General features: G+C 38.3%; 1 protein-coding gene across 1 annotated transcript in view; it reads right to left on the reverse strand.

Moving 5' to 3' along the window:
• Positions 1-18,898, reverse strand: part of LOC128512508 (sialoadhesin-like) — a 103,961-nt gene that overhangs the window by 73,602 nt on the left and 11,461 nt on the right. Inside the window, exons 5-9 of the mRNA XM_053485862.1 lie at positions 16,704-17,088; positions 5,845-5,877; positions 4,125-4,430; positions 3,632-3,907; positions 3,080-3,328 (exon numbers count right to left, since the gene is read on the reverse strand). Coding sequence (XP_053341837.1) covers positions 3,080-3,328; positions 3,632-3,907; positions 4,125-4,430; positions 5,845-5,877; positions 16,704-17,088 — 1,249 coding nt within the window. The remainder of the gene's footprint in view (positions 1-3,079; positions 3,329-3,631; positions 3,908-4,124; positions 4,431-5,844; positions 5,878-16,703; positions 17,089-18,898) is intronic.

Below are 18,898 nucleotides of genomic sequence, written 5' to 3' on the forward strand. Positions count from 1 at the left end.
AGACCCAAGGCACGGACTGAATATATGTGAGGCTGAACTATGTCACTGTGCCACCACATTAAATAAATTCCCATATTTAAGTAAAATGTAAACAGAATCAAATATGATATTTACTTTTACAACTTAGTGAAACTATATAAACTTAAATTATTCTTTTGATTGTATAAAGCTGCTTTGCGTTATACAAATAAAAATTAATTTAATTGAACTATATGTGTCACGGAACGCCAGCAGAGACGCCATTATGTGTTTCCTTTGTATTCTTTTGAACTCAATTTCCCAATGTGCACCTCGGTCAGGTGATTGGAGCGCTCACCTGAACCGAGGCAGATAATTAGAAGGGACTAAACATGTTGGTTATAAATAGTCTTGTCTTTAGTTTCTTCTTGTCATGCATTTGTTGAGTTATCCTTGGTATGGTTCTGCATCATGCAATGTTCCTTGTTTCCAGTTCTGTGGTATCCATGTTCTGTTAGCTCCTAGCCAGTTATGTTAGCTCCAAGTTGCTTTAGTTTAGCTTTTGTTATGTTAATTTATTTATGTTTATCTCTTAGCCATGTTAGCTCTTGTGTTTAGTTCGTTGTTAGGTTTATCTCCAGGTCTAGTTAGCTCATGTTATGTTTAGTTTCATTGTGATTGTGTCTGTTTATGTTCTGTTTTGTTATCATTAAAAGACATTTACCTCACTATGCCTAATGTCAAGTCCACACCCCAGTTCCGTAACAATGTGAGAATGTGATACAATTTTAACTTATGCAGTAACTTAAATTGGGGGTAAGACACCCCACACACCAATTTACTCAGACACTAGACGAGGTCTTGACCAAAAATTAAATGTTTTTATTTACTAATAACGGAGGAATATATAAAGGGGAAATGTGGACTTAAGTAATATGGTAAGATGTGTGGAGGTGGGCATGAAATAGAGGCACCAGTTGCAAGTTTGCTGGCAGCAAGTTGCCTTCTAGGCCAAAGAGACCAAGCAAAGATGGGTGGCTGCAGCATCAGGCCAGAATTGTGGGATAAAAGACAATATTCAGCAGTGGCGGTCGGTAAATCCAGAATTTGGAGTTCAGCAGCCGGCATGGCAGGGCAGCTTTTGTAGCCAATCAGCGGCTGATTCTCGGCAATATGCCAAGCAGCAAAGAACACTCCTTAGAATTAAACCTTAAAAGCATGCAAACACACCATGGCACTCACAATACGCCATCGCTAGCCATGATCCCTCGGATTTTTCTTGAACCTCAAACTGGTATTATTGACACATTCTTGAAGGCCTTCAACCAAGATGTGCCACCAGTCCTGTCATATTTGGTGGCTTTGCTCCTTTGTTTCCTCTAAGGGGATTGGTTGCAGTGCTGAATGAGCTCATTAGTTTTAATTTCTCTTTTGAGTGAGGAGGAATCTGTATTTTGCATGTTTATAGCTATCTATGTTTAGTGTTAAGGTAAACATAGATTTTAGAGCATTCTCTAGTTAGCATCATACTTCTGCTTTCTGTACAGAGATTGAACTCAATCTCTTTAAGTTTTTTTTTTTTTTTGTAGTCCAGATTTAACCTATAGAGCTTAAATTCTACCACACATTTATTACTTCACAATGTTTGGATTATGTTTTAAATTGTATAACATGTGGTTGTCATCATTCTTACCTCTGGGTTCAATTTCACCTCTGAGTATACAGGATTAGAATCCACACTTAAGTTTTCTAGTTAGAAAAATAAATCCTGAATGAATTTCTAGAAAACATATACATTGGTGTAAACAAGATATAATCACGATTTTCTGCACCTATTTCTCCTACAGATTTTTTCTTTGGTTTTATTTCAAGTTCAGCATAAGTCACATCACTACCACTGGGTTCAGCATCTGCAGTAAGTGGGAACAAAACCATAACACTGAATAGACAGTCGTAAAATCTATTAGTCATTACATCATATTAGTCATGAAATCTCAATTCTCATTCATATAGTACGAGTAATTCCTTTATCTTTCAGTTTGTGGTGTACAGAGTAACTACAGGGATGATCAGTTTAAAAGATAACTAAAAATATTGGAGAATGTTTAACTTGTTGTCATGTTTATAAAAAATACCATTCTTTCTCTTTTTCTTTGTGCCCTTTGCATAAGTGACTTCACTGCTCTCAGCTGCAGCTTCACCTGAACACAGTGCAGTGTGTTAATCACTGTAAGACCCTTTTGTACATAATTGAGTTTATCTATATTCCATTTATTTAATGCCAGATAAAATATTTGTTACTATATAACAAATATTTTGTTAATTATTATCTGTTCCACAGATAGCTGTCTGATCAACTGTGTCACAAATATTTGCGCCTACTAAAGAAAGCAAAACAGAGATTCCCCAAAAAAATAATAATAATAAATCTTTTTTAAATCTTTTATTAATACATGTTAAAATAAACAGTGATTAAAACAGAGTCTGACCAGCATGAAGTGGTGTGTGTCCTGACTGAGAGTCTTCAGCTCCTGACCGGCTCTGTTTCTGATCTGATGTGTGATTGGGTTTCTGCTGCTTTTCTACAGAGAGAAACAGATCTACATATAAATATTAATATAATATAAATATTTACAGGGGAAAAAAACTCCTGATTATATAATTGCATACTGTATGGCCGAGTTTTGTTAAAAAGCACATGAAGAGTACATGTAAATACTAAATATAGATAAAATATAGTTAGATAGGGACTACTCCAATCGGTTCTATAATCAGAAAACAGACCATATTATTTTAAACTTGTAACATATTCTACCAAAAACTTTTTGATGAATTTAATATTTACATACAATTATTTCATCCACTATTCTCTATAAGTAAATTAAGTCATATACTCTATATACATTTTTGAAGGTTATCTGACCTTTCTTTATTTTGTAGCACCACAGCAATAATATTATAAAAGCAATAAAGGAAATGGCCAAACTCAGTCCCACAGCCACTTCTTTTGTCCCACCATGTCTGGCTACTGAGGAAATAATGAGAAAGAATTTAGGAATTTAACATAGTATGTCTGAATTGTGTTAGAAAAATCAAGTGAGAAAAAAAACAAATTTCTCACTTCTGACTGAGACCCAGCTTTTCAGTGACTCTCCTCTCTCTGAGTGTTTACAGTGGTAGAAACCTTCATTTGACTTTGAGACCTTATGGATGATCATCTCTCCTGTAGTCTGTGTCTGGAGAACTGATCCATCTTTATAGAAATCAGCTCGGAGGTTCGAGAAATTTGTGTTGCGACCTAAACAGCGTAGAGTCAGAGGATGTCCCTCAGTCACAGGATGGACAGGACTCTCCAGAATCACACTACCATCTAGAACAGATAATTTACACTACTGTTTAATTTCACAGTGAAACTCATTAGTGTGTTTGTGTATTCTGGTGTTGAACTGGAAGAAAACTTTTTAGAAAAGGATTGTAAAACTAGAGCCTTATAGCCGCTCTACTGCAGCTGATTCAGTTAAAGAGAGAAACCTGACTGTGCTGTTCTGTTGCTGTCTTCAAGTTATAAAGAAAAAACAGTGATGTGATCTGTTCTTCCAGCTAAAAACCCTTTGGAGGTCTAAATATTCTGCAAATAAACATTTCACAATAAACACACTACATGAAGACTCACTATGCACTGTGATGTTGACAGGATTACTGTTGTCTCCAGATTCAGACTCACACCAGTAAACTCCAGTGTGGGATCTGTTGAGGGAGCTGATTATACATGTAGATCCTGTAACTGATCCCCACTGTGAACAATTTGATCCTGTGTTATTCTGTTTGTATCGTCTCACTGTCCATCCAGTAGATTTACTCTGGTCCTCACAGCTCAGTGAGAGAGTGTGTTTAGTAAAGTGTTGAGTTCTGCTGGGATTGATGATCAGAGAGACTGGAGGAGATTCACCTTAAACACACAACACTATAGTTAATGTGTTGTTATCGCATTTCATGGCATAGAGCTAGTCTTTCTAAACTGTCTTAAACATTCTTTACTCAGCAGGCTAAACATAAATATTTTACACAAAAAAATATCAATTCTCCATATTTCAAACCAGTGCTATGTTAATTTACACGTGTATATTTGACACTCTGAAACACCAGTGTTATTATTTTTTCCTCACCAGTGATCAATAATGCCCGTTGATTGCTGTATTTAGTTTGAGAGGATTGTTCTTTTCTCTTTCCTATGCACCTATAAACTCCTGCGTTATTAAGAACAACAGGACTGAGAGTGTAGGAGCCTCGAGATCCTCTGCTGCTGTTGGAAAATAGTTCTTTATCCTTTTTATTGGTATCATTGGGAAGAAGCATGTGCCAGCTGAATGTCCAGTTTGTAGAGGAGTTTGTAACCTCACAGTTTAGAGTCACTGAGTCTCCTTCAGTCAGCCAGCTCTGTGGAGATACACTCAGTACTGCCTTTGGTTTCTCTGTCACACAGCAAATAGAAAACTATACATTAAACTGTACATTTATTTTATGTACAATAATAATTTTGCCATTGATTTCTGATGTCACACTAAATACAGAAAAAGGAATCAAACACTAAATATGCTAAATACAGAAAAAAATACAAATATGTAAAATTAATATCGAACTAATTACACGATGATGTTCACAACACCACTGCAATGAAATCATAATATTATAACCAAAACAGTCTTATTTTATTATACTTTAGTATGACTTAGTGGACCCCACAGACACAATAATGTAGGTGTTAAGAAGGAAAAAATCCTCAAATGGAAAATTACAATTAAAATTAGTTTTTTGTGTGCTTAATTCACATTATCTCTATGAGCTCATTTTATAAAAGATTTAAATTTAGCATTAAATATGACTTTACATATGATTATGGTTATGAGACTGAGGTGTGTTAGTTCCTTATACATTACCAAAGGGTATAATTATACTAAGGATAAGCTTAGCTGCTGTTGATTTGCAGTATAATCTACATAATACAGCTGTGTCCAAACTTTCAAAGAGGGCTAAGAGTAGACCTTACTAACATACCTGAGGTCTAGCCATGTAAACAATCATAAATATGTCTAATATATAATTTACTTGGAATCGAAATGAAATCCTAAATATGAGTTTGCAAGTATAAAACTATAAAATCATAATCTTGTGAATCTAATGAATGCAGCTTGTTTTTCATTTACACCGGATGTCCTTCCTGAAGCAAACCCACCCATTATATCTGGGTTTGGGACCAGCACCGCATGCAGTGGCTGTGTATTATGGGGGTGTGAACCCGCTTAAACTGGATCCTAAAGCATCTCTCCTCCGCGTGTGTCTTTGTCTGAACATTTCCTACTTTGAGACGCTCAGTAAATACGGGCCCTGGATTGAACTCGTATCTGAACTGAGCACTGAAATGACTTCAGATTTTTTTTGCTTGTTTTAGTGACTGCAGTTTATTGTATTGGATTGTGTTTTGAACCTAATCTAATTCTAGCCTCCAGTTTTTATTTTTTTGCTAGTTTTTACTCTTATTAAAGTTTTAACTTTAGCAACGATGCCGTTCCCACATCCTTCCACCACCAATCATCAATAGACATCACAGACAAAATAAGCTTTAAGAACTTGCAAAAAATTATAAATAAAGAAAATTAGAATAAAATTTATTAAATATTAAGGTTACAATTTTAATTTATTTGTATTTTATTTATTGTAGATTTTACATTAAACAGCGGTATCCAAACCAGTAGTAGGCCTTATGAAAATAGTTCAGGGCTGAACACAAAAGCAATCATAAATATGTCTACTACAGTTTGGTTGTAGTTGAAATAAATACTAGATATGAGCTTGTGTAATACTATAAAATTATAATTACAGACTCACCTGATACAGTCAGTGTAACAGCATCACTGATCTCTGAGAGTCACGTCTCTGTCCTCTGCAGATGTAGTTACCACTGTCAGAGTCATTCATAAACCTAACTGTGACCCACTTTACTGTCCTGTTGGTAGAGACTTTCTTTTTTCCCTCACTGTGGAAAGTGTTGTTATCCTTATACCAGCTGTACAGTAGTTGATCAATTGGAATGGTTATTACCGTCGCGCTCACCGCCGTGTAAAAACGTCAGCGGCCAAAATAAATCAGTTGCATTTTGAAGTCATTCGTAAAATGGCCGCCAGGTGGCACAAAGTGACATTTTCGCTCGTTGCAGTAAATACAATAGTGACTGTTATACAGCGTATCTCTGTATCTGTTTATTGTTATTTAAGTTCTGGATTATTTTAGGTACTTTAAACACATTGTTGGGTTGCTCATGTTGGCTCATATGAGATGAAGTTTACAAATGAACACCTGGTTGGGTTATTTTGACCCAATGACTGGTTTATTCATTATTCTTTCGTTTCTCCAAATATCAGCCTGCAGAATGTTCGAAATATTACTGTTATTGTGTCACAGGAGTAGTTTTAAGAGTTGTTTAGGCAGGAATGCGTGTGTATGCAGCTCAAAACCTACATCAGTTATTAAAGATAGCGTCTATTTAGAAAAAATGCCCAGCGATTTCGAAACTTCAGGAAATCTCCCGGCGCTCTGCGCATAACACCGGGCCAACTCATGTCGAAAGAAATTTATAAACTGTTTCTAAACGTGGGCTATTGTTTTTTTTACTTATAATATTTGTTAATTTAATTTAATGTAAATGAGGTTTGGGCTCAGGTACTTCGATTCGGCATCGTGATTCTCCTCTTTAATTTACTCCATAGTCTAAATCAGCACTCATGAAGTTTTCCATGAAGTTTGATTTAGGGAGCGTCGGGAAAACAGCAAGCAGACTGACTCTGACCATTTAAAAAAACGTTTGAGTTCATTTTCTGACGCGCTTAAGTTCACCAAAAACAATACAGAACAGCGCACCTTATTTGCTTTCAAACATTTACAAAGACATGCGAAGCAGCGGAACCGCAGAATTACACATGACTGGTGAGCTATCGTTGCCCTGGCTTGCACCTCGCGCTATAAAATACTCGGGGTTTGTTGGGTTAAAGTGGATTTTACTACGCTCTGTGTATGCAACGCGCGTGCAACAACGCGGAAGTGCGGCATGCAAGCAGGGCAAATGGAACGCGCCCCGGGGACTTCAAAGGAGCGAGAGGTGGGAGGGGCCGGTCCGGCCATCCGCGAAGAGCAGAGTCAGCGCGAGCGGACGAATGGCCATTGCACTCACACCGCGTAGTAAAATCCACTGTAACTCAACAAACCCCAAGTATTTTATAGCGCGGGGTGCAAGCCCGGGATTATAATATCCCGTGCCTTTATTCCGTCATGTCATGTGGGCATTATAAAATTTGTATTGAAAACTTCTAACTAAAAAGTGGCAGCTGGCACGCCTAAAAATAGACGCAAGCTATTTTTTATAGTCTAAATAAAAACCCTCCGCTTTAATTTCCTATAGTCTAATCAGCCCTCAACCGCACGCATAGTTTTCCCGAGCGCGAGGATTTTTTTTGTGCTAAATAATGTTTATGCAGTATAATAATTCCTATTAATCCTGGGTTGTTCTTTTAGTGTCACTATAGTGCTTTACAATGCCAGACAACATTCAAATACAAATTATTCACCCTCCCCAGGTGTGAATCGGCTGTTCTCACCTATACATTCAGAGGAACTAAAATGCACTTCTCCCCACTTTAAAAACCTCTTGAATCTGAGGCTGACTTTCAGTGATCTAAATTTGTAAATTTAAATTCTAAAGTTAACATTTTTAATCCTTGGAATGGAAGAACTTAAGATTTTCCTTATAATAGCGTAAATTGCATTGTTTTTAATCAGTCTATACACTATAATCTTCTTTGGCAGCTGGAACACCTAAAATAGATGCAGGATTATTTTTTATAATCTAAATAAAAATGCTTTTTTAAACGTGGGCTATTGTTATTTACTTGCAATATTTGTTAATTTAATTTAAATGGGGTTTGGTCTCCGGAATGTTGAGCATCAGGATCCTCTTCTTTACTTTCCTACGTAGAATCAGCGCTTAATCGCACGCATAAAGTTTTGTAAATTCGTTTAATGTTTAATAGTAAATAATGACCCCCGTTGCGCTGTACCACTGCTCGGAAAACCTTATGAAATACAAGTTAAAGACAATTATGATGATCTGCCACGGCTTGCGTCTGTGATAGGCGTGCGCCCAAATCTACTATAGCTACTCGCTCACTCCGTAGGCTCCCTGAATAGGCAGCAAAGGGACGCAGCCGCCTATTCGTGCCGGCTGGCGATAATTAACGTTAATATGATCTCGGGCTTGCTCCGCATTATAAAAGCAAGGCGCGGAGGTTTGTCTGAGGTCTGGGAAGTACGTGAAGTGATGGAGAATATGAAAGAAGCATGTCAATGGGGCGATGTGACGCGTCCCAGGGACTTTAAACAAGGACACTAGAATTCCGCCCTTTGATCTCCGTGCTGAGGACAGCGTGAGAAAGAGCTGCGCGAGCTCCTGCGGCATCTTCACTCCCGCACCGTGTGTTAAGTTTTTACGTCAGGGAGGACTCGCGCCGGCCATCGACAGCGGGAGAAGCGCTGCCTCTGCGTGCTCAGTTCTGCCACTCCGCGCACCAACACTTATCGTAAGCTGTGTGCCCGCATGCCAGTGTGGCACAGCCCCCGGAGCTGCACATGCACAACCTTTATCCCATTCTTTCCATTCTTCCTTCTTCAACACTTTCCTTCCCCATTTTACCTAAATAAATTACTCTTTTCCCGTAAGACCTCGCCTCGTGTCCGTGCTTTATGGTGCCGCCCGTGCAACATGGGTCGAATCCGTTACAGATCATAACAGTCTACTGCATTTCATTCTTATAATAACGCAAAAACACAAGCGGGGCTGAATGACCAACATCAGCTGACGCAGTAGAACGTCCTGACAATGTTATAATTTTATGGTCATTTATTTCAGTTAATAAATCTACTAAAAAATTTAAAGAACACAAGATATAAGACGACACAAAACCCTACACGCGTCTTTTCTAATTACACGTGATAAAATCCAAAGGCTCACTGTATTAACATTTATTTTGTTTAAATTTGATCCTAATAAGATTTAATTTAATTTGAATTCTACATTTGTACTGTAATTTTAGTTCTGTGAACATTCTCTCCTTTGTACAAGTGTTTATCAGGCTCTATAGTCACCACAGCTTTAGCACTTCCTATAAAACAACCTGCTGTTAATATGAAGTAGCTCCTACATGTACAGAGGTGAGCCGAGTCACACAACACTATGAAGAATTTACGTAATAGTAAATATACTGCTTTAAATACAGAATTAATGTGTAAAACTTAAGAATTACAATAAGACTTAAGTAAAATTATCAATTCTTTGTGTAGTATAGTTTCACTGAACATTTATAATTCTTAATTTATATAATAACATATTATTATACGTCAAAATATTTTGTAATATTTTACCAAGGAAATAGTCAAGAGCCAGACAGTGTGAGGGAATTCACCAAGAGCACAAAGGCAAATTTAATGTAACAAATAATAATAATAATAATAATAATAATAATTTATCACAGTGTTCCCCCGTACTTTGCACCACTTACATTGTTTTTACCTTTAATATTTTGACCCTATCATTACAAGCCCTGTCCTAATATGGCTTCCACTTAGGTTGAATACAATACCCGTGTGAGCCTATGTGTTCCCAAAAAGATTGCTTATGGTTCTGATGAGATTATCATTGTGTTTGTGTCTCTACTAAAGCTTGGCAGTTTCTAGTCTCTAATCCTGTTTATATTAAATAAAGTCCCACCTGCACAAGTGTCCTGACTTCTTTTCTCTTAAATAACAGAGTTAAAGTAGCTTATTCTCTTTATAGATATGAGATAATATTAACAAACTCAGAAACTCTGCAGGGTAATGCACAAAACACAACCTTCTCTGCTCCAATTCAAATTAAATATGCACAAACAAACAACATACAATGTACAGTACACTCACCTTGAGCAGGTGTCAATGGTATAAGTGAAATCAGCACTTAATAGGAATAAAAACAGAACATGTGCTTTATACATCTAAAAGATTCAGTACATCATTAAACACTACACATTATAGACACAATGATGCACTGATGTGATCTCAAACAAAGTACTACTGATTCCTCAGAAGGCCAAGTGTAGGACATTTTCATAAAAAAAAAAATAAATAACATCAAGGAGTTTATGAAAAATTTTGTCACACTTAAATGATCCAGGTCAAACTAATTTCAAACTGGTATAATTTTATTTAATTTTAAATCCACCCACCATACTACATATATTATCACCTAAGGTTGTATTAGATCTTTATATTAACATTATATGTTTTAAACATAAGTTTTTATTTATATTTATTTCCTATTAATAATCTTTTAAGGGTGGCACCATGGTGTAGTGGTTAGCACTGTCGCCTTGCACTTCCAGGGTACGGGTTTGATTTTCGGCCAGGGTCGATTCCTGTCTCTGTGTGCATGGAGTTTGCATGTTCTCCTCGTGCTTTGTGGGTTTCCTGCAGGTACTCCGGTTTCCTCCCACAGTCCAAAGATATGCAGGTTAGGTGAATTGGCATTCCCAAATTGCCCATAGTATGTGTGTGTGTGTGTGTGTGTGTGTGCCCTGTGATGGAATGGCACCATGTCCAGGGTGTACCCTGCCGTAAAGCCTCTAAGCCTCTAAGCCTCCTGGAATAGGCACCAGGTCCCCGCGACCCTAAATACAGTTTAAAAAGGTATAGAATATGAGTGAATGAGAATAATCTTTTATTTTTAAGGTCACGGGCAGTCGTTTAAGCATTTTATTGCATATTGTACTGTGTGTGACTGTGTATGTGACAAATAAATTTAGAATTTGAACTTGTATTTGCTGTGTGTCCTGCAGACCTCATTTACCTGAGCTCATACCACTAATTTTTTTTAAGGGAAAAACATTATATAGATATTATTCTGACCATAACAAATACTAAGATGAAACCTATTATACTATTTATCACAGAGAACTTTGTAGCTTTGTTTACTAAAGTCACTTTTTTTAAACTGTAGCACAAAAAACTTGTGTTCCTGGTCAGCAGATCCACAGCCTGCTTCTCCGCAGAGTTCTGAACAGGCAGAGGCCCGGCCAGGTAGACACAAAATAAAAAAAAACCAAATAGGCTTTAATATTCACCGAGTCAAGCTCTTTCCAGGTGTTTCCATAAACCCTTTTCTCCTACAGCTTTGTCATGTTTACATTTACATTTACATTTAGGCATTTGGCAGACGCTCTTATCCAGAGCGACTTACAAAAAGTGCTTTAAAGTTTACATCATTGGATACATACTTACACTGGGTTAACTAGGTTAATAACTAAGTGCCATTAGTCCAACACAACTGGGAAGAGGTTTTTTTTTTTTTTGGGGGGGGGTACTGGAGAAACAGATGCGTCTTGAGTCGTCGTTTAAAGATAGTCAAAGTCTCTGATGTACGAACATCTAGAGGAAGTTCATTCCACCACCTAGGTGCCAGAACAGAAAAGAGCCTGGATAAAAGCCGTCCTTGATCCCTGAGAGATGGTGGGATGAGGCAAGCAGTGCTGGAGGATCGGAGGTCCTCGTTGTGCGTTGTGCGGAACGTTGTGCAGTGCGTGGTGTAATTAGCGCAGAGAGGTAAGTGGGTGCTGGGCCATTTTTAGCTTTGTAGGCAAGCATCAGTGTTTTGAATTTGATGCGGGCAGCTACAGGAAGCCAGTGCAGGGAGTGGAGGAGTGGGGTGGTGTGGGAGAACTTGGGAAGGTTAAAAACAAGACGTGCTGCTGCATTCTGGATCAGTTGCAGAGGACGAATTGTGGACAGAGGCAGGCCTGCCAGGAGTGAGTTGCAGTAGTCCAGTCTTGAAATAACAAGGGACTGAACAAGCACCTGAGTAGCCTGTGAAGAAAGAAATGGGCGAATTCTTCTGATATTGTAAAGAAGAAATCTACAAGAGCGAGTAAGGTTAGCGATGTGTGGGGAAAATGACAAATGATTGTCCACGGTTACCCCAAGATTGCGGGCAGTGGTTGAAGGAGTGATTTGGTTGTTGTCCAGGGATATCACAAGGTCTTGACATGGGGATGAGTCACAAGGGATAAACAACAGTTCTGTTTTACTGAGATTGAGCTTCAGCTGATGAGCAGCCATCCAGGTTAAGATGTCTACCAGACATGCTTGGCCATCGAGCTGTTAACGACTTAACTGTGAGTAAGGCATGAAAAAAAAAATTGAATACCAGGCTGCAAGAAAGTTCTATGACTGAAACAATGTTGCAAGTTTGTTTTTCAACAGGTGTGGTAAAAATGATGTTGTCGATAGGTTCCTGTGCAGGTTGCCATAGTAGTCAATAAGGGGTAGAAGATCCTTTAAGTCCTTAAACTCTGTTTTCTACACTAATTGTAGTGTTACCCATTTATTTCCAATGATCTGTCATTTTTGACTGGGAACACCATGAGTGTATATAAGTTCCATAAAACACATATTTTATGTAAATATTTCTAAACTATTTTATGTGTTAAATGTAAACCTCATGAAATATTGATAAAATGTACTGCAGTTGTTAGTGAAGAAAATTGTAAATCAGTCAGATTTGACCGAAACACAACATAATGATTTCATTTATTAAGCTGTCAAAACATACAGTACCAGGAATTCATGGTTTCATCAGTTATGGCAAACAGCCCCAGACCATCACACTACCACCACCATGTTTAACGATGGCATGATGTCCTTTTTATGAGATGTTGTGTTGATTTTACACACACAGGACACACACCTTAAAAACTTTTGTCTCAATCTGCCATAGAATATTTGCCCAAAAGTAATGAAGATGTTTTTGGCAAATGTGAGATGAGCCTTTGGTTTGTTTTGGTCATCAGTGACTTTTGCCTTAGAACTTTCCCCCAGCTGCCATTTTTGCTCATTTTCTCTTTCTTATTGTTGAATCTTGAACACTGACTTTAATTTAGACAAGTCGTAACTGAATTTAATTTAGATGTTGTTCTGGGCTCTTTTTAAGCTCCCGAATGAGTCATCATTGAGCTCATGGAGTAATTTTAAATGCCTTTGTAACCCTTTCCAATTACTTTTTCCCACAGGCCCAGGTAAGTTTGGACAGCATGTTTGCTTAATAAATGAAATAATCATTTAAATAATTTTTGGTTTTATAATACCAACATTTGTTGATACCAACATGGCATCGTAGATACATAGGTGAGAATCAGAAAGACACACGACTCCAAGTCTACTGTGCACACCTTGTCTCAAACACTCTCTACTGTACACACTGTGCCCAACAGTCTCTAATGCACATGAACCATGGGCCAACTCCGGCCTGCATCTCTATTTTATTTCGTACACATGTACTTGGAAAAGAATAACACTGAAATGGCCCGGAGTACACTACTGCATAGCATTTTCATAAGTGGCAAGACCACACAGTGAACGGTTTGAACAGATCAACATATAAGTACTTCATCATCCAGTAATATCAGTTCGGTTTTGAATATGGCATGACATTGCATAAACTAACTTGAGAATTAATACACAATTGAATGAATTCTGAACTTTCATCATTCAGTAACAGTGAATTAACACTAAACGTACTAATCATGTGTTACAGTCACAAGCACATTGCTGGTGGAGACATGTGACATGAAGGAAATGAGGTTCATGTTAAAAGTGTCCAATCATATGTTAAGCTATTCATGAGTTATACATGTTGTCCATATTTAGGTAAAACTCTGTTTAGTTAAAGCCTGTTATCAGTCTCATACATCATTTCACACCTCCTCTTGCTAAACCCACACTGCTAAATAGCCAAAAAAAACAAACTAACATAAATAACTTCTCTATTTTAGGGCCTCTGCTTGTTTCTGCATAATTTTTGCTCAAGTTTTTGACTCTAATGTATAAAAAACATTCCTAACACTCGAATATTTTGCTTGACTGCCCTTAACTGTGATTAATGTGTGAATTCACCATGGCATTATTATAACAACCCTATGTAATGTAGTAATGACAAATCATTGTTTAAACCAGTACTTTGATCTGAAACACAGTGCAAGATTTTCCATGACAATAGAACATGTCTTTTGACAACATTGTTTATGAGAAGCTACTAAATATATCTGCATTAAATACATACTTTAAAAAACAAACAAACAAAAAAGTTTGCAGTAAAATTTAATATATTTTTTTTTTATTCTAATGCTGACACACTTGCCTACACAAATAGTAACATCAAGAAGGTTGAGGGATTTTGTCAAAGAGTCAAAGAGAACATTTACTCACAGAGCATCACAGAGAGAGGACGGAACTCCATCATGGTCCTGTAAAGACTGACTGACTGACAAAGAAGTGATGTGTTTCACTGTCTAAACTTCCTGTGGTCTCACAGACTGTGTCTGTGTGTGTGTGTGTGTGTGTGTAATTATCGCATTGTGGGGACATCACTATGTCTACACACAAACAGTATGGGTGCTGAAACCGTTATGGGGACAAAGAAATGTCCCCACACTGGTGAAGTATTGCAACGTGTTGAGGAGGGTATATATAAGTGCCCCACCAGTTTTTAGCTTTGGCACATAAGTGACCCTCTGGATAGGTGTATTTGTGTGACCATTTGCTCCACGTCGCCCCCTTTAGTCTTGAACCAGTATTTTTTTTATGGGGGGGATGGGGGGTTTAGAAAATGAACTACATCGTGTGGGAATTAGAAATTAGCTACATTTCCCATCTGCTCCGGATGTTCCCGCCCACCTATCCAACGCACTTCTGGCTGTGAGCGCTCAGGAAAGTGTTTATATCAGTACATGTTTTAAAGTTTGTTTTTGTGTTTTAGTGTTATTTATAAAAGTAATCGCAATGTTAGAGTGACTTATGCTAGGGGACATGCTGAGACAGTTTAGGATTCGCTTGTAACAGGGTGAGTTAAAGTTCAGTAAAACATTAAATCTATTAAATTGTCTCCTGTAGTTGGTATTAATTACTGTTTAATGTAACACCTGTCTATTTAACAGGTTATCCCTCGTCATATAGTTAATGTAAGGTGATAAACAGCAGCAGCGTGTTTGTGAAATGAGTCTCTAGTGGAGGATTTGAGCCGTGAGTTGAGATTAAAGTGTGTGAGATGGAGCTCAGGGCTGGAGAGGAGCACCAAAGCTTAGTAGTGCAGCTCATACTGACCTTTTATTACCTGGTGGGAAACTTAAACTGAGATACACCGTGTTTAAAATCATGCCCAGCTGTTTTCTGTCTGTCAAAATATTCTCAAAGTACCTCAACTGAACATTAAAATTAATATCTGAACAATTTCTTGTGAAGGTAAAATGCCACGAATGATCCTCCGTCTCACAGACGCTGTGCAGTGTGTAACTTCTCAGAGTGAGGAGACATCACAGCTGGAACACATCAGTCCAGATAAAGGTGTGTGTGATCAGTGTGATTCATGGGTCCTCCTAAATTTCCCCCTATACGTGGCCGATTGAAAATGAATGGGTGTCCTAAGTAGAGGGAGAAGTACAGTATTTAAAAAAAAATACTCAACCTTTTTTCATCTCTCACCAATCCTCCTTCATTTTTGCACACACCACTCTAACCTGTGTTATAATAGAGAGGTCTCCTTACTTCTAGAAAATAAGAATAGAGCTGATTGGTTAGATTGTTTTGGTTTGTTCTGGAGTATTTTTCTAAAGCCAAAATTTTAGGAATACACACAGAAAGCTTAATATCTATTGAGATTAAACATTACCCTTGATGACAAAAAAGCTAAGCTCTAGGACTAACAGTTCCCAAGACAGAATGCCTGGATTGACACAGTGCTTCATATGTATTTTAATAAGCTGTTGTATTAGGTGTCCATTCCACCTGGGTCAGAACACACCCATCCCCCACACACACTCAAAGTCACAGCCTGACTTGCATGGCCTGATCTTAGGCAGAAGCCTTAAACCTCTGTAATGCGCAGACAGCTTGACCAGGGACCAACAAACGTTGCAGCCTAGCAAAATGCCTAAGCCAGGGGATGAGCTGGAAATGGTATTTTGGCACCTGGAAATGATAAATCCATTCTTCCAACCAATGTCTTATAAGGAATTGCACATTCTTGTGCTGCATGTTTCTCCTTTATGTGCTTTACACAGTTTTTTTTTAAATGTTTGACATGCTTCGTTTGTAATTTTGCATAAATTATAAAGGTTAAATGCACAGTTTGATGTTTGTTAAACCAATGTCCCCTTGATCCTGTGTAATATGCCTTATAAATGTTTATCCAAGATAGATTGTGACGCAGAGTCAGCGTGAATGGGATCCATATGCAACTTTATTGAAAGTGAACACGTAAACAAACAAATCAGGGTCAAACCGGGGCAATAAGAACAGTGTAGACAAACCAGAATCAGAATCAAATTCCAGGCAAGAGGGTCGTGGCAGGCGGCGGTCCAATAGAGCAAATCCAATAAACAGAAGCGTGGGTCAAAAGGCAGGTGGCAGGCAGACAGAGTACAAAAACAATCCAGTTGGCAACAAGAGATGAAAGCAGGGATAAACGCTCAGAAATGTCAGCAGCAGCAAAACAAGACTTCGCGAGGTGGTGAGAGTAAGCATGTAATTTAAAATCTGTGGGTAATTGTTGACACCTGGGCTGGTGATTAGCCCCAGGCACAGGGTTGTGGGTAATGGATTCCTAAAGAGACTAGTACTCCAGCGATGGCTCCCTCTGGTGGTGATCGGAGGGAGTCGCAGAGAGTGGATTCGTGACAGAGCCCCCCCCTGCGAGCGGCTCCTGACGCGAGGAGGCAAACGACGCCGAGGCCTCCCACGAGGTCTCAGGGCAGGCCGGTTCGGATGGGAGTGATGGAAGTCATTTACCAGACTGGGGTCAAGGATGTCCTCTGCATTCACCCATGAGCGTTCCTCCGGTCCATACCCCTTCCAGTCCACCAGATACTCTAGATCTCGGGCCTGGCGACGTGAATCCAGGATTTCGTGGACCCGGTAGGCCTCCTCGCCGTCAATGATGAGTGGAGGGGTACTCTGATCACCAACCACCTCCTGGTCCTCCCCTCCTCTCGGTCCACCAGCGGGCTTGAGCAGAGAGACATGAAACGTGGGTGAAATGCGGTAATTTCTAGGCAAAGCCAATCTAAATGAAACCGGGGTTATTTCCTTAATTATTTTGAATGGACCCACGTACCTGGGACTGAGCTTCTTGCATGGGAGCCGTAGGCGAAGATCTCGGGTAGACAGCCATACCCACTGACCAGGATGGTAGGCTGGGTTAGGACGTCAATGGCGGTCAGCCTGCTCTCTGGTGCGGTGAACAGCTCTCTGGAGTTGTACATTAGCCTGTTCCCAAGTCTCCTCACTCTGGCGGAGCCAGGAGTCGACGGCCGGGAGTTCAGAAGACTCGCCAGACCAGGGGAAGAGTGGTGGTTGAAATCCCAGAATGCATTGGAATGGGGTGAGGTTGGGAGTCGCAGAGAGTGTATTCGTGACATAGATATTTAATGATGTATGCAAATTAGGTCACTAGCGATGTCCCCACAACATTATGAAAACCAGTTAATTTTCTGTTTATGCAAATTTGGTCCCCACTAATGACTGATTCTTGTTATGTCCTCATAACTTGTTTAAAAACCAAGCACATTTTCTTTTACTGTGAAACTGTAATATAAAGTGATATTTGTGTTTAAAGAATTTAATTGTACATGCCTAATTTTTTTCACACCCAGAGGATCAATGGAACACGGTGTCCCCAAAACTGATGGCTGGGACTCCTGTCCACATAATGCCCTAATTACAAGAGTGTGTGTGTGTGAGAGAGAAAGACGGAGAGAAAGGAGTTGGAGGGAAGTCACTTTTTTATTTTAATGAACATTTGCCAACTAACCAGATTATACTCCTTCATTTGTATCTATGTATTTATTTTATTTAACATTTTAAAAATCACACTGGCATAAATAAACTGTATAGAGTATCCACTCATTTTGTGAATCCCTTACAATTTACAAAACATTTGGAGTGAAGTAAATCAGCAAGGCTGGAGAACACTCGTCACCTACCATCCAGTGGATAACTGGTTACTATAAAATGATGCCACCACCACTCACGTCAACAGCAACAGGAAAGAAAAAAATTTAAACCGATTGAGACCCTCAAGCTTTATCACTTCTTTCCAGCAGTTGGCAGTAATGCACCTAAAAAACTGCTTGCAATAATAATAACAATAATAAAACATAATGACAATAACATTAACAATAAAAATATTAACAAGTATAACTGTTCTTGTTGTTATTATGAGTATTATTATTGTTCCTTTCATGTCGTAATTTATTTTCCGTCTCCACATTTTTTCACTTTTCTGTTTTTTTATTTTACATCCCATCTTCCAATTTTTTTCCTTTAAAATATTTCTCCACCCATTTTTGTGCAAATCTTCAAAACTTGTTTAAACTTTCATAAATATTCAATTGCATTTAAACACAAGTGAGGTTAAGACGATTTAACACGGTTAGTCATATAAGAACCTGAAATGACAACAGAATTGCAGCTTCGAGAAAAGACCTGGCTTTTATTAGACTCATGGATCGAGAGGTCTGCAAGAATAAAGTCAATAGCTGAGTATCACCCTTAATATTTAAAGTTCCCAGAACTTGTTTATCACATAACAAGGAAAATCTACTTAAATTACTTACATCACAATGTACAGATCACATCACATAGGAATGTATGTGGGAATGCATAGGATATGCAAAATATATATGCAATAGGAATGCAAAATATATTTGACAATAAGGATTTGCACTCAAATTTACCCATGAAAACTCATAACATTCAAAATTTCTATGCATATTTGCACACACAGCACAGCACAGCACAGTATATTTCAATTTGT

This window comes from Clarias gariepinus, chromosome 1 (assembly GCF_024256425.1).
Source record: "Clarias gariepinus isolate MV-2021 ecotype Netherlands chromosome 1, CGAR_prim_01v2, whole genome shotgun sequence".
Lineage (NCBI taxonomy): Eukaryota > Metazoa > Chordata > Actinopteri > Siluriformes > Clariidae > Clarias > Clarias gariepinus.